The sequence below is a fragment of the Lottia gigantea genome (assembly GCF_000327385.1).
Source record: "Lottia gigantea unplaced genomic scaffold LOTGIsca_3, whole genome shotgun sequence".
Classification (NCBI taxonomy): domain Eukaryota; kingdom Metazoa; phylum Mollusca; class Gastropoda; family Lottiidae; genus Lottia; species Lottia gigantea.
Window position 1 is genome coordinate 2,082,682 of NW_008708986.1, and position 24,666 is coordinate 2,107,347.

The 24,666-nt window shown below is 30.5% G+C and overlaps 1 protein-coding gene across 1 annotated transcript in view; it reads right to left on the reverse strand.

Annotated features, from left to right (window-relative positions):
- The window catches only part of LOTGIDRAFT_228539 (hypothetical protein), a gene marked incomplete at both ends in the record, with an annotated part of 41,312 nt that extends 23,600 nt beyond the window's left edge, over positions 1–17,712 (reverse strand). Inside the window, 10 exons of the mRNA XM_009057142.1 lie at positions 177–241; positions 919–955; positions 4,130–4,178; positions 8,968–9,013; positions 9,204–9,305; positions 13,042–13,080; positions 13,457–14,143; positions 14,395–14,524; positions 16,964–17,067; positions 17,689–17,712. Coding sequence (XP_009055390.1) covers positions 177–241; positions 919–955; positions 4,130–4,178; positions 8,968–9,013; positions 9,204–9,305; positions 13,042–13,080; positions 13,457–14,143; positions 14,395–14,524; positions 16,964–17,067; positions 17,689–17,712 — 1,283 coding nt within the window. The remainder of the gene's footprint in view (positions 1–176; positions 242–918; positions 956–4,129; positions 4,179–8,967; positions 9,014–9,203; positions 9,306–13,041; positions 13,081–13,456; positions 14,144–14,394; positions 14,525–16,963; positions 17,068–17,688) is intronic.
- Between the last annotated feature and the right edge of the window lie 6,954 nt (positions 17,713–24,666).

Consider the following 24,666-nt stretch of genomic DNA (forward strand, 5'->3'; position numbering starts at 1 on the left):
GTCACATCATTGCATTTAGTTACTAAAATATTTATGATATTCTTATAATAACCTGTAGAAATGGTTATACCATCCTGCCTTGCTACAATTTCATATGGTTATTTTCAGAAATAATAAGATATACACCTTATATATTGCAAGAGAAATGCAAGTTTGCAAGGAAATGTAGTGCTTACCTGTTGATATTGCTAGGTTTCATGGCAGTAGTCCCTCCTCTTCGTTCTGCTAAATCCGGTTTGGGCTGTAAAAACAGAAAATCAAAAGGAAAATTATTAAAGAGCATAATTTCCAAATGTGGAAAGTCTCCAATATTCTATCAGTGTCAGTTATTGCTCTAGTTACGATACTTTTCAGGATGAATAAATAAATGAATAAATCCTAAAGGACTTGAAATAACTGTTTAAACTGAACATGTTTTGTCTTCTGATGACGGAAGAATCCATTGTATTTTCTCATAGCTATTATTCCCACACAGTGGACTAGTCTATTACTACAGGGTTGAGAGGTAGTTATTTATGAGCTGTCGCATATTCTGTTTTCAAGTAACAGCTTGGTGGAAAATTCTTGCAATAAAATTATGGAAATGATATAAAACTAGATAAAAGTTGAATACGTGATTAAATATTGAAATTTCAATTTTTATACATGAAAGACAACTTTCAATTCATTAAAATAATGGCAGTTTATGTCTGGAATTTCAATTGTTTTAAATACTACCAGACTATGGCTTGAGATTTTTCACTAGTTTAACACAACCTTTTCATACTTTGTTTGAAAAAAATATTTTGAATTCTATATGTACTTATAACACCAAATCACTAGTTACAGATAATTAAAAATGACATAAGCATCTTTACGGTTACTCTAATTTAGCTATTTGCACCATATGTGCCGTTTTGTAAAATGAGGAAAATTTACCTTCGCTTCAACAGTGGCATGAGGGATTGGGGGTGATCTGAAAAAAATTCAAAATACATTACATTAATATAATAGAGACTCTTCATTTCTTAAAACAATTTGATAATACCTTTTTTTACATATTTTTCAAAAAGATAAAAATAAAAAATTTTGCTGATATCATTCATTAGAAATAAAACATTAATATTTCAGAATGCATAAACCTTAAACAAAACTATTAAAAAGAACAGTGCTTTAAAAAATGAAATATTTCAAATTTTTACAGTTGAATTGTTGTTGTCAACAGCCATATTGTTTTTATTTGATCAAACAAGAATAAACAAAAACTATAGAAGCTGTTGCTGATTAGGTTCAAGTCCAAAAAACATGACCAAAAAACAAATCCCAAATTGGTATAATGAATAAATTATAGCTGCCTGAATGATCACTGAGTAAGAGTTCAAGTCCTACATTAGTCTGGTTGCAATCTTGACTGAGCAACCTATTCTTAGAGGCAGAGAAATTCATTCTCATTGTCAAGTTTAGTCAGTCAACAATAATAATTGATGGTGGGAAATTAGTTAAATTATTGGGTATATAGAAAGGAATAATAGCTGGGTAATATTTTATATTGGTCTACAATAAACCATTAATATTAATTATAGCTAGTGAGATGAAGTGTATCTAGGGAAATTATCTTTTCCTTAACGATCTGATAGGATTATACATCCATACTAAATATCTCTTATTACTTTATAATATAATTACTTATTTTCACAACATTTCTTTACAGACTACTAAGGTATTATTTAATTTTGCATTTTGTCCTCTGATAATAGAACCCTACCTAATTCCTGGGAGAATTTTCAAGGCGAATAGTTCAGGTGATTCAATCGCCAGCGAACTTCTCCTAGTGTGTCCCGTGCTACAACATTCGTCCGATCATGGGCTGAAGCCATTCGCCAACACCAAGTGTGTTTGATATTATTTGCTCAAAAATTCATCGCCATCGACTTGTTCGGCAAGTGTGTCCACTTTCTTATAACTCATCCAATCACAGATGCCGAAGCTTCACATGACAAATAAAATGGTGACCACCCGTGATGCAATGTAGAGTGCAAAGAAATAGGAATTAATTATATCATGGGAGTCAAAGCCCAACTTATTATATATGAGATAAGTAACTGCCGCTCTTCCCTTCCTTTTGGACACCACCATATTATTATCATGTGAATTAGTGCTGTGTGCACGCGTAATTTAATTTTCAGGCAAGTTATCAATGCAGGCATTCTGCCAGTGTGTCCAGTGTGTCCATTGTGTCGGCCGAATGAATTCGGCAGCGAATTGTTTGTCAAAAATTCAGGTGAACAAAATTCGCCTAGTCTGTCCGTGATATTACCTCTGATAATGGACCCTTATTTTGCCTCTGAAAGAGAATTCTTCTTTTTCCTCTTATAATGGACTCCCAGTTTCGGATAGAACACTCTGATTTTACCCTGGATAGCTGATTTTTATCTAGCCTCTGATAGATGACTCTTAAGTAGCCTTTGACAGTTGACTCTGAAGTGTCCCTTTAAAGCTCATTGTAAAAGCTGTTGTCTAGCAAACTATAGCAAAGAGTTATAAGCTTATGTAAATTACAGTGCAAATAAATTTCATAGATAACAATTGCACATTTCAAATATAATATCAAATGTGTTGCAATTAAATCAGTTTTCACCTGAATATTCATGCTGGCTAGCTGCCAATTCAATGTCACAAAAGAAATGAAATATACCAAAAACTTGAATTTCATTGTTTTACTACTTAAAATCAACGATAATATAATGGCTGGCTTCTGACATGGACAGATGAAAAAATTTGACAGCTTTATGGCCGACACAAACTCTGTAACCTGTAGTTTAACTGTTACATCTTTGGCAAACTTACAACCATTAAAATTTATCTTTCAAATATCAGATTCGTTCGTACTAGGTGTACTAAAGAACATAATACAATAGTAATAATAATAGTTGGTGGAATAGAACATATTATTGTTGAGATATATAATTTGTTTAAGATATTTAAGAAAATTACTGCTCAATGCAGTATCAGTATCAGTTGTGCTGAGATGAATATTTTGACTTTGCAATTAAGTAAATAATTAAATAGCAGCTTTTGTAATCTTGAAATCTAATTTAAATCAGCTTTTGCAATAGTGATGTCATAAACAGTTCAACATTTAACAGTAAGTTAAAATAATTCAAATTAAAACATAAAATTTTCTTCACAAGTGTTGAAATATATTAGGTATTGCCCTTAAACAGTATAATTATACATTCTTGACTACCTGTAGAAACCAGTAGTCATTTAGGTCAAGTTATGATATTATGACCTACTTATTTTTAGCCTATGGGTGTGAATAACCACACTAACATAAGAATTGATGAATTAAATATAGATCAATTAAATTAATTATTCAGAATATATACATTTATAATAGATATTAACTACCAAATAAAGATTTAAAATTGGGTTTCCATAAAATAATAACTTTTGAAAATTTGTAGATGTGATATATTAAAATGTGTTTTTGAGTTTACATTAAAGTATCAGTATCTAAATTTCTAATAAACATCCATGCCCAATAGTACAATACTCTTATACAGTAATAATAGGTATTTGGGTCAAGAAACTTTGACAACTGATAAGAAACTTATCATGATTAAAGTGCAAGTCAACATGAAAAAAGTTGGAATTCAAGATATTTCAAAATGTAGCTAGTTGATAAAAAAGTTAAAATTTATTCACAATTTCAACAATGAAACCTTTAGAGAATTACATAATCCTCCATTGGAATACAAAATATCTAACAGTAATTCACAATATTTACAAGTACAGTTCACCTTCAAATATTACTTTAAAGCTTAAATATGTCAAAAGTCAGCAACATAACATGACCATCATAAGGTTTCATTCAAAATTTACATTTTAACTTATTGAGAATGGAGGTGGGGTAATGGGGGGACAGAGAGCTACCTGTAATATGAGTTTTGTAGTTCTGTTAGTTACGATTACTGTGTTTGTACATTCATCTTGCAGACCTATTTATCTTCTCACCTTCATAAAATTGCCATTTTTGATAATCTAACACTAATTCCTTCTTCCACTTGAAAACACAAAATTCCTTCAAGAATGAGTTTTACTAGTTATTAAAAGCTTGGTAGTATTTGGAAATTAAATGAAAACTTACTTTGTGACACTGGTAGTTACTGTAGGTTTATCATCTTTAACTTCTGTTTCTGAAACAGATAAAAATAATATTAATTATGTAAACAACAAATCAACATAAACATAATGATATGTACTGATAAATACATAACAAAGCACTATTTTTAATAAATCTGGTGTGGGAGTCCCATATATTTTAAGCGAACAAATAAAATGAAAGTTTTCAATATTACCACATCCATATTACAATTAAACTTCATAAAAAATAACATCAATGATGTCATTGACAATATCTACATGAAAGAATGTCAGCGAGAGACAATGAGTCTAATGTTCCACAATACTTTATCTAATATCCTGGTCACCTGAATTGGGGTCTTTTTCAAAAACAAATTTTTCACTTTAATATACTGAATATGACTTAAATATGAATTAAGCTGCAACATTTAGTACTTTCTGTAAATGTTTACGTCACGTGATACATTATTGGCCCAAAAAAAATTGAAAGTAGACCTATGAAATCAGCTAAGACGCTTAAAAAGCATCAAGAATGTTTGGTCGAAGCCTTCAAGATTATGATCATGAGATAGATATCCTATAATCATACCCAAGATTTTTTTAGCTTTGTGCAAAGGATACAGACTGGTGGTGGGGAAAAAAGATCTATTTATAGAACATTTATTCACCAACCACAACAATGAATCTTCGTCTTTCATTTTAACGACACGGGTAATTTAAGATGGTGAATTGGTTACTTCAATAATTTTGGCCTTTATACCTGGAACTGTGTATAGCAATAAAACAAAGACACCTCTAAGAGTTTTAAGGCATCTATAATCAACCTGCTCATGTTTTTACATACATACATGTTAGCTAAAATATCGAAGGAATATCAAAATCAAAACTACCCACGTTAAAATGTTTGTTTCTTTTCTAAAAGTTTAATGGTACTGGCCTTAACATTTTTATTTACACGTTTTACTATTGCAGTTTTAAATATGATTATGATATTTATCAGAGCTCCACTACAATAACCAGTAACCAGTGTTATTTTATTGTTCTTTATTAATTTGATATAATTCAACCCACTGAAATTGACACTTGATAATAAATAAAGTATATTAAAAAGTCATGTCTATGACATATCCTGTAAAGAAGTTGTAAAGACACTATGGTATAAGTAACTAGTCATATTTATGTCACAGACACCTGTCAACAACAGCTACTATTTCTAACAATTTCAATTACTATCTGTCCTATATTAGTTAATAAAAATATCAGTTATAACTGAGTTTATTATCTTACATCAGACTGGGTCATACTCTCATTTCAATTTCTCTTATTTTATATATTTCTTATACTCTATCACAGACACCAATCTAATAAAACTCTTTTTATTGTCTTTGAACCTTATTTCTATCAATTTTGTCATCTGATCCTTTTCTGTAAAATTTGCTAGTTTGATGTATAACAGCGAAATTACAGGACTTTAGAGCATTATTGATTTCTTCAAAAGGGTGAATACTTAAGCCCAACGCAGACGAGGAACATTTCTGTCGACGAACAAAAACATCGAACAAATATATTTGTTTTCGGTCATCCGCATACGACAAACATAATTCCACAGACGACGAACATTTAGCTCGAACAATACGCCAGTGCCACCGAAAATCACATGACCTCAAAATGGCGACGTCCATAAGAAAATGTAAAATTGCGTTTGCTATATTATTAATTTTAAAAAAGACGCCAACGTAGACGGCGAAATAGGAGCATTTGGGTTTGTACCCGGATTCAACGTCGTAAAGAGCAGGGTGTGTTCGGCAACCTTGTAAATTTACCGGTTGTTTCCAGGGCTTGTGTTATTTCTTGCATCCCAGTGTACTTCTTGTTTCTATCTGAATAGTCAGGCGAAGAAATCATAAACAAACAGGCAGATTGCGACCACATATCTACTAAAATCTGCTCCTTCTCCACAGTCCAAAATTTTGTGTTGGTGGATTCACTGGACGTCGCGATTTTGAGTGTCATGTGTTCTGGCTTCGATCGCTGATTGGTCTTTCGTCGATAAATGTTCGGCGCTAATGTTCGTGGTTAACGCAGACAGCGAACAATTTTAAAAAAATCAAACATGTTTGATTTCACGAACAATTTGAGATACACATTGGATCTATAACTCTTTTAAAACTAATGTAAATGTTCTTGCAGTATTATTCTTACTCAAAATCAATTTTTTCTAAAAAAAAAAAAAAAAAACAAAACAAAATAACTTGAAATTCCTTTTAAATATTTATTCCTGAGCTTAGTTCTGAAACATTTTTATGGGAACTCAGCAAAAATATTCCAAATTTTTTAGAAACATGTCAAAGCTGAAATATTTTAGATTTGTCAAAGAATTTTTTCATCCAATGAAAACATGTCAACTGTGAAGAAAAGGAAATGGTTTATTATTTTAAAAGAAATACAATATCAAATAAAAGTTTTTCTATTCATGACATATACAGGATTAACTTGTGTTTAACTAACCGTAAAACACTCACATGAATCTAGTTTAACCAATCAAACAAAACTATATTATCAATAAGAAAGAATGGGGATATATAGAACAACATCCTGGACTGTTGTCATATTGGGACTATTCAAATGACTATTTTAAGTTACAAGGTTATCACCTTTAGTTCTAACAAAAACTCATATGATAAAAGAAAGATTTTGTCCACTTTTTGTTTCAGAATTATCAATATAGTATATACTATACTTTTCAAAGATCTTGCACTCATGGCTTACTTAAATTTGGCTTCAGAATTATCAATGCTTCTTTTTCAGGCATTTTGCATCTAATTTGGACCATGAATCATCAATGAAAATTTTGGAGTCAATATCAAATCAGAATTATAAATGCTAATATCTCTATTAACCCATTTCAATGGTGATATTTTGCACTGGAATCGTGAATGTTTGTTAAACTTAAGAATATTAAGCATTAGAAGAGAATTATATAAGTTAAAGACTATTAAGTTTCTCTGTACTGGAAATATAAAGTATCATGTTTAAGATGTTATGCTAGTTTAAAAATAACAATGTAATCAATATCAGTATCAATAAATTATAGCATGAGACATCATCTTCATCTTTCAAAGGTCATGACAACATTTAATCCAAGTTGAAACTATAGGATTGATTAGTTGAAGATTTAATTCTAGACCAATCAGATTCTGTACGCATTGTAAGAATGATTTTAAAATCAAGGGTCAAAAATCTGAAGACAAAACTCATAATAAAGAATCATTTTGCACAAGAATTTCTAAATCTGCAGGAACTGTAATATCAGGCTGAAAGGTGAAAGGAAAAATCTCTAGTTCAAGAAATTACTGAATGCGAGAGCTGAAGAGACCCGATATATATAACCTAACATTATTCAATATACAATCTCTTTAATAGTAACTGTATCTATCTATAATAGCAATTTATTCACAGGATTTAAAGAAAGTAAACAAGCTAATAATAGACTTGTTGACCTCCTTCTAAATATCATCTTAATCAAATGTCAAAATAAACAACAGTCATTTACTTCATAAATACAGTTATCTCCCTTATTATGTTATTACTGAAAATACCACAGTATCTCTTGGTGTGATTGTAATCTATTTATAAACAAGAAATGCTGAGGTAAAATAACTTGATCAAAGATTAATCAAAGGCATTATTATAGATCATTCAAGATTGAAATTAAAAAATAAATGTTACTTCTTTTTCATGTTGTTGTGAACCTTTTTTTGGCATTCACAATTTTTTAGAAATAAGCACTTTTTGTGGATTTTTGACATTCTGTTTACCACAAATTTTAGACTGTAAAATATCCAAACAAATTGATAGATAAAAATATCCCATATAAAGTGATGAAATAAAATGTATCTCAAGAGAAGACCATAAAGTACAGTACTATTAGCTGACTATATAATGTAATGTAATGATATTGTTCTAACCTAGTGTACAGACAGTGTTAGTATGTCAGATATAGACCATATTTTCTTACTAAAGTTGTCCTATACTCTTCTTTATATTGATTTTACCATTGAAATTTAACAGATATAGCTATAAAAGTTTAATAGATAGGCCAAAAAATGAAACACAGCCATTGAACAGACTTGACATAATTTCCATAACATTATATCAAGTGAATACATCTTAAAACATGTCTTTCCATTGCCAAGCATAAGAATACTATTCTTAATATAGTGAGAGTTTAAATGCCTCATTCAGACTTAGTTTATGGAAGGTATCATAAGTTACAAGGCATAGCCATCTTTTCTTTCCTTGTCTTTATGTCTCTGTTTATAGCATCAACTTTTCAAAAGATAAATATAACAATTTAACGTTGGAGGACGTTCTATTATGTTTTGTCAAACCATATTCATAACCGAGTATGCATAATTAATGCAATTTATAAAGTCCTGTCATAGAATGTTGTGTAGGATCTGGTGTATAAGTGCCTATTTTTAAAGGGAATAAAAGTTAATCTAGCCTTTCAAGCAATAGTGATAATATGGTCTAGGATTTACAGTAACCACCATTTGCAACAAGGCAAATTCAAACTATGAATGTCACTAATAGACATATAGGAGCTAGAAAGCCTTTTTGGAACCACTTTCGTCAATTATTATTCTACAGAGGTTAACAAGATTAATATATGATATAACCTAAATATTCCATCACATAGCTTGAAGACATAGTTTACTGTTAACTTATAATTTGGTCATCCACACTATATCATCTCAATATAGATTGTTTTCATGTGAATGGTCATTAATTCAGGAGAATGAAAAGGTCTTTAGTTATGTGAGTAAAAAATAATCTTACCTGCAGTTGAAATACTGGGTAAAGGTACATCATCAACTTTAGAAGTCTGAAAAGTAATTATGATACTCATAAATTTTTAAGTCATATCATGACTGAGGGCTGTAGCTCAGTAGTTTAGCTCTGATGAGAACGTCATTAGGTTGAGAAATAGAAAGCATCAATAGATATTATACTCCCAATGTATGTCCTTGATCAGTAACAATAATATATATATATAATTTATGACCAAGACCTACCTTATGAGTAGTGACAGGAGCAGTTGTGGTAGGGAAAGGAAATTTATCCTCAGTTTTTCGTGGTGTATGAATTCCAGTTAAAGGTGGTTGTATGGTCATCTCCTGTAACAAGAATGAACAATGTTATATAATCAGATTAGTCTTAGATGAATCAATATCTTAATTTGCTTTAATCATTCATCTATAAGACTCAATGCTGATTCATTACCAACAATTATACAATGTATAGAACAATTCCTATAGCTGAAATTAGACTTCTACAAGAATAGTTGCTTGTGCAATTGTAATACTATTTCCTGTAGTTTCCTGTAGTGTGGTTGACTGTCAATTTATCAGCTGGTCATTTATCTAATGGTCATGACCATAATTTGACAAAGTGTTTGATGCCTGTTCTTTGACAAAGTGTTTGATGCTTGTTCTTTGACAAAGTGTTTGATGCCTGTTCTTTGTCTGTTCTTTGTCAGTGTTGTCTGATGCCTGTTCTTTGTCTGTTCTTTGTCAGTGCTGTCTGATGCCTGTTCTTTGTCTGTTCTTTGTCAGTGTTGTCTGATGCCTGTTCTTTGTCAGTGTTGTCTGATGCCCGTTGTTTGTCTGTTCTTTGTCAGTGTTGTCTGATGCCTGTTGTTTGTCTGTTCTTTGTCAGTGTTGTCTGATGCCTGTTCTTTGTCTGTTCTTTGTCAGTGTTGTCTGATGCCTGTTCTTTGTCTGTTCTTTGTCAGTGTTGTCTGATGCCTGTTCTTTGTCTGTTCTTTGATTATTAAGTAGAGTATTAAGTGTATTGGCTGTAAGTCTCTTCTGACTCGGAATTGGCAAAAGTGACAGAGCTAGTGAATTTCCATCTTCACAATGTTAAGCTATTATGAACTTCGTACTTATACCTTGACTGCAATAGTGACCTGTTTGGCAGTCAAGATATAAGACATAATAGCTTGACATTGTGAAGATGGAAATTTTGCTGGTCCTTTGACAGAATTTTGGCAATTGCCATTCAATAGATTTTCTTAATTTTACAACTTTGTATACGTTAGGTTATTGAGTAAATGTTTAAGGACAAGCATTACAATTGATTGTGATTCAAATAGAGACAGACAGAAATGAATGAAAGAGAAGAGATCCATAAGAATGAATATTAGATTGAAATGAATGGAATGGCTACCACATGTGTTGGAATATAGCCAAGTATATATGTAAGGTGTAGACACAATGCTTATATTAATGTATGTAATGTCAATGTGTCTATGTCTATAAATACATATATATATGTTACAACTATTTTATTTGTTTTAGGTTGAAAATCACCAAATTGCCAGAAATCAATGGTAGTATACCCCCACCCACCCACATATATCATCAGTCATCTTGTCAAACATCTGTATGATATCTAATCTATTCCAAATTAAAATTATTCTGTGTAATTTCTACTCAATATCGTCCAAACTTGTCATATATGCTAATACAATCAAACTTTTTTTTTTCCATTTAAAAAGGTTCACAATATAATTCAATATTAACAGATATTAACCCAGAAGTTCTCACAAAATAAATCCTTTTTTTCACAGAGCATCTAACTGGTTGAATACTTAATGACCCAAAACCGCACATGCATTGCAATTTGTCCACTTGTAGAGTTACCTACCGAAAAAACCATTCAGATACGCATTTTAATCAGATTGATTTCTTCTATTCCATTATGCATCATCATTTGAAAATCAAATGTGATAGAACTTACATCAATAGTATATATATATATATAATATATATATTATGTCAATTATTCATTATTAAAACAATGTCAATTTATTGATTTTCAACATAAAAAAATATTAACCACAGACTAATGATATAAAGAGAAATATATAGGATATCTTCCTAGACATTTTATAATTAACCTTTGTCTGCAATATTAGCTTTAAAAGAAAATCTTGCACTTACAGTACTGATTGAACTTACTAATAGATTCAATTGTCTTACTCAATATTCTGCTATATTAACTGAGTTTTTTTCTAAAACTTACTTATTAAATATTTGGTTCAGTTCAATTATATATTTACATCTATTTTAGCAAAAATTTAATTGGATTTTAACATCCCACTTTTCTTTCCACAATTTCCAATTGTAGTCAGGAGAGCTCTCTCTTTTGATATAGAACTGTCAAGGGAACCATCAAAAGTTCTAAGATGAATCAAATGAATGAAGGCTATTTGTGATTCAAATGAGACTGATTGATTCAAATATAATAATTTTTAGAGCTCATTTACACCAAGGATGTATGTGGCTGTAAAACGGTTGATAACATTTTAATAGTCATTGGAAAATTCATTTTGGATAATAATCCTGTTATAACAATTTAAATTTTAAAGATGTAAAATAATAGTCTAGTGAAAGTACTGAATGAACTGGAGAGTATAAAAGTAAGGTGAAGTTTGAAGAGTGCTTCAAGTCGACAGTAACAAGACCTAATAATAGTGATATCAGGAGATAGATACGGTCTCGTGTTGAGGCCAATCCTTTATTATGTGAACTAATACACTTTATTACATGTAGTCTATCATCAACTGGTAGGTTGAAATTCATAATAACTTTATATCATTGTAGATCTACTACTTTCTCTTTAGAGGAGTCAACTACCACCATACAACGATAACTCACGATTTGGCATAAATCACTGCACTTGGTCAGTAAGGCACAGGTCATTTAGGCAAAGTGTTTTTCAGGCACAGTGATTCAGACCTTTAAGTAGCTACACATTCAATTAGGCACATTCTTTTATGTTTCAAACATATAACGATGGAGTCTTTCTGAATATGAATGTGCTTAAAAAGAGTATGCTTAAATGAATATGTGCCTATATGTCCAGAACCTAACTTTCAACAATTGGATATGAGTATATTATGTGATGTCATAACTGTAAGATATGAGGATAAAATTCTTCAAAAGTTTATAATGTTTGTCATCCAATATTAAATCAATATAAACCTTGCATCTCTTCATATCTTTTGTCTGATCAAACATAACATTTTGAATGCACTTTTATCAGTAATAGTATTGCTTAGTAACAGACGACAGTAAAATGTATGTGGAAATTATTGATCTAATGATAACTCAAGTGACAACCTAAGATGAAAAGGTTGTTGTGTATTCACATAGAGTAAATATATAAATTATACAATTTTTTCACATTGACACACATAAAGACGACAAAGCATCCTGCAATTATGCGAAATTTTTAATGAGCATGCATAGATCTCTTGACAATAGTAGAAAGATGATCAAAATAATGCATCCAGTAAAGTAAGCAAGTCTAGTTTCGCTTACTAATCACAGTAATATATATGAAAACAAAAAAGCTGACAGAACAATATAGATAAGTTTTGTGCTAAAAAAATCTATCATGATATTTTAAAAGGAGAAGTGTAATATTTGTGTTTGGTGAAAAGTTTGACGTTAATATAATGAAGACAGGTGTGAGGAAATGTTCAAACATCTTTTTTTATCAATAAAATATCTTATGAATGAAATTGTATACAAGTATGGGGGTGGGGAATCTGATACTAATAGTCTATTCAAATATTGATACAATTGGCATCCACTGTCTTAATTCAACTTTCTTCAGTTTCATAATCTGACACTTTGTTATGGATAACAATTACTTTCATAAATATCTAATGATTGTTAACATGATACTCAGCTATATACTTATATTACTGATTAATGCATATGAACATGTACAGTGATGCATACAATCTTAGATCTAGCATGTTGTTCAGGTCATATAAAAGAAAGCCATCAATAGAAGCATCACAATTCAAAAATTTGAAATGAAAAATTGTCAACTTACATTGAATATTTCATCAAGGATGTCAGCATTCTTACTCTGCTGTAAAACAAAATATAAGAGTTAATGACACCATTACATTTAATTGCAATTAGAAAGCAGGATCTGCAATGTCCCAACTGGATTTAAAATTTTGTTCATACCATTAAAAAAATGAAATTTTGAGAATGGATGCAGCACAAGTATATGAATGTATAAGGGGGATGATTCAAATTAAACAGAGGTGCTATTCAGTTCACATCTGAAGACAAATTTCCAGGTCCATTTCAATATCTTGTCGCCAAAACTATCATAGAACACTTGAATAAAAGAAGTTGGGCTATTGGGATGGATATAGTTATGGCTACATGATATTTAAATTGATCACCTGATATTAAACATTCTAATTTACATTATTAGCTGTTTAAAAGAGACTTACTGTATCTGGTATGACAAGCTTAGGTGGACGTACTCCAGATCTAGCATTCTCTGATACAATACCATTAGGTGGAGACATTGGTCCCTTTCCAGATGGCTTCATTGACTTGTGAGTAGATTGCTGGTGATCGGTGGGTGATTTTGAATCTTGTGATATGGTTGAAGTATTGAGGGAAGAAGATTTATTATTAGATGCATCCAGGGCAGCTCGGTAGGAATCTAATGACAACTTTTTAGGTTTTTGAGTGCAGGTAGTCACTGGGCTGACACTTGGTCGTGGGTTTGCAGGTTTAGCTGGTGAGGAATGAGAGAAGGGATGGACTTTGACAGGAGAACGAGATTTAGACTTGTCATGACTAGGATGTGAAGAAGTGGATTGAAAATGTGGTAAACTTTTCCTTGTATTACTGGAGGCTGACTCCCGACTACTGGAATGAGCATTTGGAATATTGAATGACCGATTAGGATCTGGTTTTCGTCCCGAACTGTCTGATTGTTTATGTTGACCATTTACACGTTGATGTGATCCAGATGAGAAGAATCCATGTTTAGGGTCAGCAGTTACAGGGGTTGATGGTGTAGATGGTGATACCCCTATGATTGGTCCTGTATTTTCAAACGGTCTTACTTCATTGTATTTACCCAAGACACGCTGGATTTTTTGACTAGATTCATCAGGTGTATCAACCTAGAATTCAAAATATAATCAGTCAAAACAGCTCTAAGACTGAGGACAAAAAATGCTTCAAATATGACATTAAACTTAAAAAAAAGTTAGATAGTCAGTAAAAACACTGAAATTGAACTGTTCAAGTTTATAAATTACATGTAGATTTTATTTTTTCAGTCAGCATTAAGTCAATTTATGCTTTATTCATGTCAGCTACTTCAACCTCTATATGCTTCCAGAATTGAAGGTTCCAATATCTAAATGACTACCTTTTTAGGAGCACCAAAGAGTGGAAAGGATGGTGTAATAATATCAGGTTTCTGCTGAACTTGTCTTGCTCTCTGTTTCTGAGCTTCAAAACGAGCTTTTTCCTTTTCTTTTTTACTCGAACCATGACTACTGCAAAATAAAATGATAATTCCTCAAATTAAACTGAACTATTGTCAAAGGGTAATGCTGATATCTTATTGAGGGACAGATTCAGGTCATATTACACTTAACAATGTTATTTTGTATATTTGTAATTACCGTGTACCAATTAGAGCACTTACTTATACTGTGGGATTAAAATTAATGTTTGATATTATGTTTTTTTATGTTCTATATATGAAAGCCATGATGAAAAGATCATTAAAACTGATCCAAAAATTGTAATTATCAAAGTGAATGAAAGATGAAAGGGGAATACTCCCAGCAATCACTCCTCCATTTCTCATTAAATAGAGCAGTTACTAATGCAAGATCAGAAAGGTACTTACACAGTGCACACAAGAATTAAATCAACCACTGGAAGGATTGTATTGTAATAATCAATAAGACAACAGGGCCAGAAAACAAATTACACATTCCAAATGTCAGATATTTAATACATATAATATTACAATTAACTTTTTGTTTTTAATTTAGCTTTAATTCTAGATGTGGTTCTTTGCCTATATTATTTTCAGAAGTCAGACATCACTATCACTAAAAAGTGGTTTCATTTATAGGTTTCGTGCTTGTATTTTGTATTTCACCTGTGATTGTGTTTGATAAATTCTAACATTCTAACTATCATGTCAGCGTGTAGACACTATTTTTTTATTTTAAAATTTGATTGGTACTTGTCATTTTGTTACAATGCTTATTATATGTAATTAACACAAGCATTGTCATGTATTTTGTATTGATTAATCACAAACAAACCAATAAAATACTGGTGCTATAATTGCTGCTATAATTTTAAAGAAGATATCAACAACAGATATAAGCTATGGGCTTTACCTAAACTGGTAATATTTCATTGAAAAGTAAAGAAGAATGTACTGATCAATATGAGTGCTAGAAGGGTCACATTACAGAAGAGCACAGAAAATGAATCATATATAAAGTGTAACAAGGATAAAGATGAGTCAAGCATCAACAATGTGATATTGGTACAAATTCTAACAAATTCACTGAATTCACTCTTGATACTATAGACATCAATAATAGACCTTAGTGCTGATTAATATCCTGTCATGTGTCAATCTATATTCATCATCATCAGTATAAAACAATCAACTCCTAAATAGTGAGACAGCACCTATATCTCTAAATCAGTCAAGACTTGCATTCAAAAAACGATTACATTTTACTTAATTCAGTTAACATGAGAAATATTTTTGTCACAAGTGAGAAATTTATTATCATAGAAAATATATCACAAGATTTAATCGTATTCTTTTTAATTAAGGTGGATGCCAAAAGAATGCTCACTATCAATTCCAGAAAATTATAAGACAATACTTTTTTATTCAAGTTTCTCCACAGGATTTCTTGAGTTCTAGTAGATCTAAGTCAAAAGATAAATGACAGTTAAGAAATAAAACAGTTTGTGTCAATATCACGAAATGTGGTCAATACATCTTCAGTCAGGTGAAAAATTTATAATGCTTTCTAATGGATTTGAATTCATATATATATGAAATATTGTGACCTTAGTAAATAATAGACAAACACCTATCAAGATATAATATATCTTTCATATCATTGTTTTCATCTTTAATTTCAGTATTGTTTCAATACATAGCCTACTTCCGAGCATTGTTATATATGAATGTTGTTTGAGAGAGAGATGTACAGTAGAAACACAATTTGAGAATCTTCTATATATACATACAGACATGCAAGTGGTAGAAAGCCTTGACCTTTAAGATAAGCCGTCATACAAATGAGTTCATGCGATTGATGTACACCAGGCAGAATAACGTAAAATAATAGTATTCTGATAGCAATGAAACTTTGTCTCTTGATCATTATTTGACAATCTCTTGATCTGAGTGAGAAAAAAATAGGTGTGAGAAAGCAGGTGTGATGTTATCTGTAATGTTTTTACCTAGAAATTAAGTAACATTATCACATCATCTGTTGCCTCTTAACATAGTCTAGTTGACATACATACCAGTAGAAAACTAACTAAGAGAGAAATACTGATATCTTGACACAGTATAGGTCTAATAGGTAATAAAAATAACAGGTGAAATATCAACCAGTCTGGTAGACTGAATCTTATCTTATTTTTATAGTAAATCTATAGACATCTTAATGGAACTTTACCAGTTGTCAGTCTAAAAGAAAATGACATGTCTGCAGAATACTTCTGCTTGTTTTTGTCATATAATCAGTCGTAACGTATAAATTACTTTTTAGTAAATGACGGCTGACTGCTGATCGACAAGAATGAGAGTTAATTTTTTTTTAATTTTTTAGCTATAGCTCTCGAGTCCATTATGACATTATTGAATTTGTGCTCCACTAATTTAGGCACTGTAGAAGATGACATAAACAAGACAGGTCATGATCACCCTTCTTGAGCACCTGAAACTGTCAAATACAGCACATATCTTAAACTGTTTATTTGGTATATTTGTCAGATCTAAAGTATAGCCTGTAAATAATAAATTATCTAAATGAAGACACATCTGTAACAAACAATACAATCAATAGTCAAATATTGCTGAAGACAGCAGAAATATACCAGCCACCAGATGTTTCACTGTAATGAGTCAATACAACATAGTTGTAATTTGACAATTCTGATTCTTACTAGAGTTAAAATCAGAATCAAATCAATAGTAGTACTCACAAATAACACTGATTGAATTAAGTCAAAAAATACATAGCACGCTATGAAGGAGACTTGATACCAAAAATTGAAACCACTTCGTCAAGTGATTGATGTAATTTTACAAGCCGAAGAGCAAGTCTGAGACAACAACATTCCAAGACATATTAATCATTTTTTGTGATATCAGGATCTGTATTTAATGATTTAATGATAAATGATAATTAATAAATTATTGAGATCCATGTTTATATTAAATACACATATTTGTATGCTATTCATTATTTACCATGAAGTGCCAACTCCAATTTTTATGGATCAATAATTTATATGATAAACTGATTTCATTAATAAATGAGTGAATAAAATTGATGAAAATGTGAATGAGTGATAAAAGGTCAAAGAAATTGTCAATGACACAACACTACTTTTCAACAAATATAAAAATAAACTAGCTTGTTAATAATTTGAATTGTACCTGAATGATCTTCACAAATATCATCATTAGACTAGAATATTGATTGAAGTAAAAAAAACAAACAAATTATCCATATGAAAACAGGTATTGCACTCGATCAATCAAAGAAAGATCCATCAACACCTACTGACGGAGGAATCTAAGTAAAGAAAAGATTGTTGACTATAATAATTGATGAAGGTAGCTATTGTTTATAATACACCTGAAAATATCATCAATTAAAACTATGACTTTTATACTTCATTAATTATTGAAACTTTATCAATTTACTCATTCATTAAAATATATAATATAAGTAATAACACTTCAATAAAACTTTGTGCATTAAAATATAGCTTACACATCAAAATAACATGACCACACCCATGATGGCAATTTAAAACACATCATATTCATCTGAGTTGTCTTAAGCCCAGTTTACATTAGAATGCTACAAAATTTCATCTGTTCCGTTCATAGAACTGTTCAAACATCTTCCCTCTGTAGTCTCGTATTGGAACAGTTTGCGGAACGCTCTACTGCCTACACTACTAGATTTTCATCAGAACAGTTCTGAGAACAGATTATACTTTTAGTGTAAACGGGGCTATAGACATAGAAAGTTTCACTCAACCCGGTGAAACATGTAGCTTCAAGCATCCACTGAAAATCTGACTTTAACACACTGTGACTTAATCAGGGTCAGTAACTAAAAACCCTAGAAGTGCACTAGGATAGAGATTATCAAGATAATCAATCATTGAAAAGGACAAGCTGATAATCTTCTGTTTTCTTGTAAATTTGTTTGTTTTGTTTTCATTCTTTCCTTTGGTGCAGCATATAAAGAACCTAAAGTACTTCTATTATGTTTAAATGTGCCAAGCACACAATTTTAAGACACAAATGACTGATAAATGTTCAATCTGTCTATGATAGCTCTGTGACAGCAACACCTTTATCCACTCATTGATGGTAATAGAGACTTACAAATCTATAGAGAATCATACACGTGTGTCAATGGAACAAGACTGTGTAGGAAGAGCTACATGTTATTTACAGTACGGAAATAAGACCTCTATAAATATCCCAGGGAACTGTCAATATCTTACTAAATATAGCTCTCAATACCTTTATATATATATTTACAATAGATAGTCCCAATCGATAATATATTGTTCATTCAATAGCGTTAAATACAACAATCATTTAAATTTTCTTTCAGTTTATATATAACTAATCTTGTTTCTTTATAAGTAAACATAATCTTTCCAAAAAAGACATCTAATAATCTTATTAAATTTAATAGCATAATTCAAGAGACAGGGGGACACTTTTATTGATAAATTGCACAATCCTGAAGGAAATAAAAATCTTTGGATTCCCAAGCCTGTGCTTCTTAGAGATGGTGTTGCCTTTTACATCTTATCTTCTAATAACAACGTCTCATCTTAGACTTAAATATTAATATTCAGAAAAGCTTTTGAAAAAAAAACACAATTTGTAATAAAAAGGAACTGCAGTGAAAGAAATCACAGCCAAGCCATCTATCTCTTCATCCATTTATATTTAATGAGAATAATAAACAAGCAAAAGAATGATTTATATTGTTATCAGGTATCTAATTTTATATCAAGCACCGTTTTTCAATGGCAAATTAACCACTCAAGTCATCAAATCCAAAAATAACTGGTTGTCGCTCTACCAGAATAGCTGTTCAGTATTAATAATAGACTTAGTCTGAAAACACCAGGTAGAATCTAGTAAATATAGACCTAGTCTTAATTGTCAGATAAATTACACTTTCTTTAACATCTTAATGAACTCTTTCTACTTATATCTCATGCAATATAATATGACAAACTATTTTACTGCTTCTAGCTAGTTTTCCTTTATTGACTTATTACTATTTCCTATTTTCAAATAACAACCATACTTGTGTTATTCAATAATTCTATTGTTTGTGACACTGACAAGCTAATATAGACAACCATTAAAGTAGGCCAGCTATTTTTCATACAATGAAATAATATTTTATGAAATTGAACTGATTCTAAGTAATCTCTAATAACCAGGAACCATTCTTAAGCCATTGCTTGCCAATATATTAGTTTTAATTAAGTAGGTTCAAGCTGGGTTGGACACTATACAATATTTGGTTGATATCGCTCTCCCTGCAGAGATTATTTGGACAGGATCTAGGGTCTCAATGATGTAGAGATTGAAATAGGAGATATTGTCAGTAGCCAAATCATAATATCATTAATAATACTACTGACAGCAGGCAAAGGTCAGGGGTCAGCTAATATTATCATCACCTGCTAATATTACCCTGTCATAAGGTCAAGGACACACTTATTACATCTTTGAGTGATAAACAAATTAATTATTGACAAAATACTCCAGTTAATTGGCCTTGTTACAGTTAACATTGGTAATAACTACTATATTTTTTAAAACATGATGTCAGCCATAAAGGAGATAGATTTCAGTGCCAATATTGAGATATTTCATGGGAATTGTTTATTATAATTTGATAAGTAATCAGTATCAGTTTAACACCAGACTCAATGGCTGGTTGATTTTGCATATTTCACTATTTCATACCATTACCCCTTTTATAGTGTGAGGATTTGTTAAGAGAAATACATGCGTAACTTAATATTAGCAAGTAGCACTTGCTTGGATCAAAGAACAATGGGATGAAAATTAATCAAAACCTAGACAAATTTTACCAAATCCTGGTACTTTTTATCGTTAATAGCATGTTTTTAAGCCTTCACAGACTTGATAATATGAAAGTGACTTGGAAGGGATTTTCATGTAACACACCTTACAAGGGTAAGGGTTTGGTACAGACTTACAGATAACATTCATAGGTGTAAAAGGAGTATTATGTTACTAAATGACTGAACATATACATTTGATAATAAAATGACAAAAACTTCCTCTTATTTGGTGTTCACTCATCTTTCGTACTTTTTCAGTTACAGATTCTAATATTTGGACAAAAATAAATAAAATTGTTTGAGCTCTCATTGAAAAAAAAAAAAATATCCAATGTGAACCAAACGCTACAAAATTCCCGTTCGGAATCTCAGACAATGTAAGAAGATTTAAAGTGAGAAGTAACTCAAAGGAATGAAAAATTTCACGTCTTTCAACAGTAATGACATTTGACCTTGTTAGTTTTTATTTGTCAGTAAAATCAGGTGAAGAAAGTCATAAAATAATTTAGACAGGATCTTATTTTTTGTTATTAATTTTCAGATCCACCCTTAATTAATTACTGTAGTGACAAAATAAGTTCAATATTATAGTTGGTGAACAATAAAATATATATATAAATTGGTCTGATAAGCTCACTTAACTCATTTAGACTTAAACTAGGGTTGGTTCACAATCTCATTATAATAGTCATCTGAATGGTCACTCACTGAATCAATTTTAAAGTTAGCTTTATCAACCAATTAGAATAATGTATTAAGGAACACTGATCAATGTTATGAGTTCAACAGGGTTAATACTGGTCAATTACCAATTACATACAATGACATATATTCTAATAAACATGGAATAGATAATAAAATATTAGATTCTTGTTGGGAATTCATGTCATATAGTCAGTATATCATACATCATATAACAATAAATATAGTGACGACATGTCAGTTACTGTCAGATATCTTACTAGTTTATTACTACACCAATTTATCAATCTAATCCATACATCACACCAAGCACGTCACTTACTTCTATTATTTATATAGGCTTATTCAACCTACTTTCAACTTGTGTTTGTCCCTTATTTCGATAGATTTCACCCTTCTCAGCCAGTTTTAAATATTTTATATCTATTTAAAAAGATAATGGCTAAAAAGCTCATTTTCGTGTAACAATAGTGTTATATTGAAAAAGTAAATCTTGGTTTATCTATCATTAAATCAACATACTGTGACTGTCAGAGGTGACAGCAGATTTTTCTACTGATAAATATTACCATGTTCTAATATTTTGAAAAATGATATGGAAAACTTTAAGTTTAACTGATATCAAACATTAAGTAAACAGTAAGAGAACCATTTAATTCATAATTCATAAGTTTTAAAGTACATATCTACGCCCTTTGATTTCACCCTTTCTGACTCGACTCTATATCTTATTTGCAATTAAGTAAAGAGTTTTCTTGTTAGTGCTAAAAAGTTAAAATTATAATTTAAGTAGATCAACGTGATATCAAAATGACTGGCAACCTGATTAAAAGACAACATAGAATCAGCACATTTAATTACAATTCTTTAACACTGACTTTGAATCTGACTTGGAAATAATAAAAAAAAAAAAACAAGGTAGAGGATCCTGGTGTTTGCTTACTTTTTGAGAAAGAGATATCAAAAAATGTAACTACGGTACCCTGTTTTGATTGGCAAGTTCTAGAACATAGTTCTACGGTAATTATAGTGGACAGATTTTTTTTTTAATCTGAGAAACATGTGTACTATTATCTGAGTAGCATGTTCGCTGTAGAGTGCAATAACTGTCAGTGAAGAGGTCACGTTTACTGCAAATTCATGTTTTCATATATATATATATATATATATATATATATAACCTTATTCAGAAACATTAAAGTAGAGTACAGACAATTGATATAATAATAATGTATATATTTATCTAGATAATTGTTGAAATAGTGTTAAATATAGAATGATTGACATGGTACCTGACAAACCATTGTCCCTGTAATGATAATAACTCCATAATATCAACACACTGATGTCAGTTAGTATTAATATATTTCACACATTGCACTTATTATTTCCATTTTTTAGACTCTAACATATTTTTTTATCATAATTTATTAACAATCTCTAATTACATCATGGAATCACATTGGACACACATGCTTATTTGTTTATACTGAAAATACCCATATATTATATCATTAAATTAAGGTATAAGTTTTGTTGTAATCCAAATATATTAGACACAACAGTTCAATTTCAAGTTTATCTTTTAGCCACTAATATGTTACTTATTTCATCATCCACTTTTTAACAATTTGCTTAAATCTAGTAAACACACATTAAATCCATTATTTTTTGATAAAATAACTGACAATCCTATCAATAAGATGAGAACTGTACACAATAACATAATTCAATCATGACCTTGAATTTGATTACGCTTTTTCTCATCCCAAAATATCACTTGGTCTTGATATCAGTGACTAAATAACAGGTTAGTTTACATATGACTTGAGAATCTAGTCTATGTTAAAATGTCACATAATTGATGTCAAACAATAGAAAATAAATTGTCATTTTCTATCAAACAGAAAACATATATCCTAGCTTAATTTCCCTGATGGTATAAAAAACTGTGCAATAACTGCTAAAAAAGAGTAAAATTAAACTTTGTAGCATACTTTACTGAATGTCAACATATAAAACATATGGAAAATATGTCACTTAATACATGTGAAAATATATCGTGACTTCTCAGCTGCATGTTTTATGTTTTTTTCCTCATGACCATTTTCTACCACACATAATAAACATTATGAACTCTCAAAAGTCTACGTTTTTCCGAATACAAAATATTCAAATAAACAGTTGTAAAAAATCACTAAGTTGCAATTAAGATAGTTACAAATACAGTGAAACCATTTTAGCACGAAACTTAGTTATGTTCTGAGGATACCTTGATAGGGAATGTAAAGAGGCTTTCTATAAATATGTATCGGAGACACTGATAACATCGATTTGCACCATTCCAATTTTCAATAAGACGTCTGTGGTTCTTTCAATTCCACTTAAACTAATGCAAAGGTCCTTATATCTACAGCAGCTTTTGTGATGGTCCTAAACACTTTCTATTAATTAAGTGTGCATGAGCTACATACATCCAACTCCAAATTGGAATTGTGCAAATTTATGCTATCAATGTCCTTCGTACACATTAAAAGTTTATAAAACCTTTTTACAATCCCTTAAATATTCCTTTCACAGCTTGTAATTTTCATTTTCAAACAAGTGCCTTAAGACAACTACAAGTATTTCATGAATATTACAGATATCAACACCACACAGCTCTATTTTTCAGATTGTAGTATGTGGTATTCAGTGATGTTACAGTCAATTATGAGTCATAGTCAAATCTCTTTGGAAACAAGATCTACCAGCTTAATAGCATACTGAATATTGAAAATCATATAAACATCAGCAACTTATTCCAATTCCCTGGGAAAAAAACACAAATCGTACTGAAGAATATGAGATATTTTGTAAGACATATTAAATGTTGATAAATAACACGTTTATGAAGAAATTTCACTTAATTGGGTAGAATGAAAACAAATTTTTTATGACATTACAATTGATTACAATTACATTGATGAAAGGATGGAAGAGTGGGAGGCTCAATTAGATAAAAATATCAAATTTTGACAAAGATTACAATAACTTTCAGTAACACATAGTAATAAGCTTTCAATTGACCTGTCATTTGTTTTTTTTGGCCAATGATCAAAATGACAACCTTTGTATAGTGATACTATGGCATAATTGGCAAGCCCAGCACTATTGCTGTGCAATCAATAGTTTTGAAACAAAAGAAAGTAAATAAAAAAGTCAAATGATAACTAACCTCTGATAATATGTTATCGGTTCCATTGAAAATAGTTAGCAAATTGCTCTTAAAAACACTACAGAATCAGTCATAGTCAAGTATGTAGATAACTGTAAAAATCATCACATTATTTCCTTCTTTCACTAAGCATAATGTTTACTTTCCATCCATTTAAGCAGTCATATAAATAAATTCTAAAAATAAGCATTAGCTACTCCCCAATATACATAATGGGTGAAACAACCCTTTTAAAAGAAGTCATATAAGTTTACTATTGCAGTGTTCTTAAGTTAAAAGGCAGCAGTTACTTTACAGATTACAAAAAATTACACATAAAATAAATATTCCTTTTAAATCAAGAAAACTTTCAGA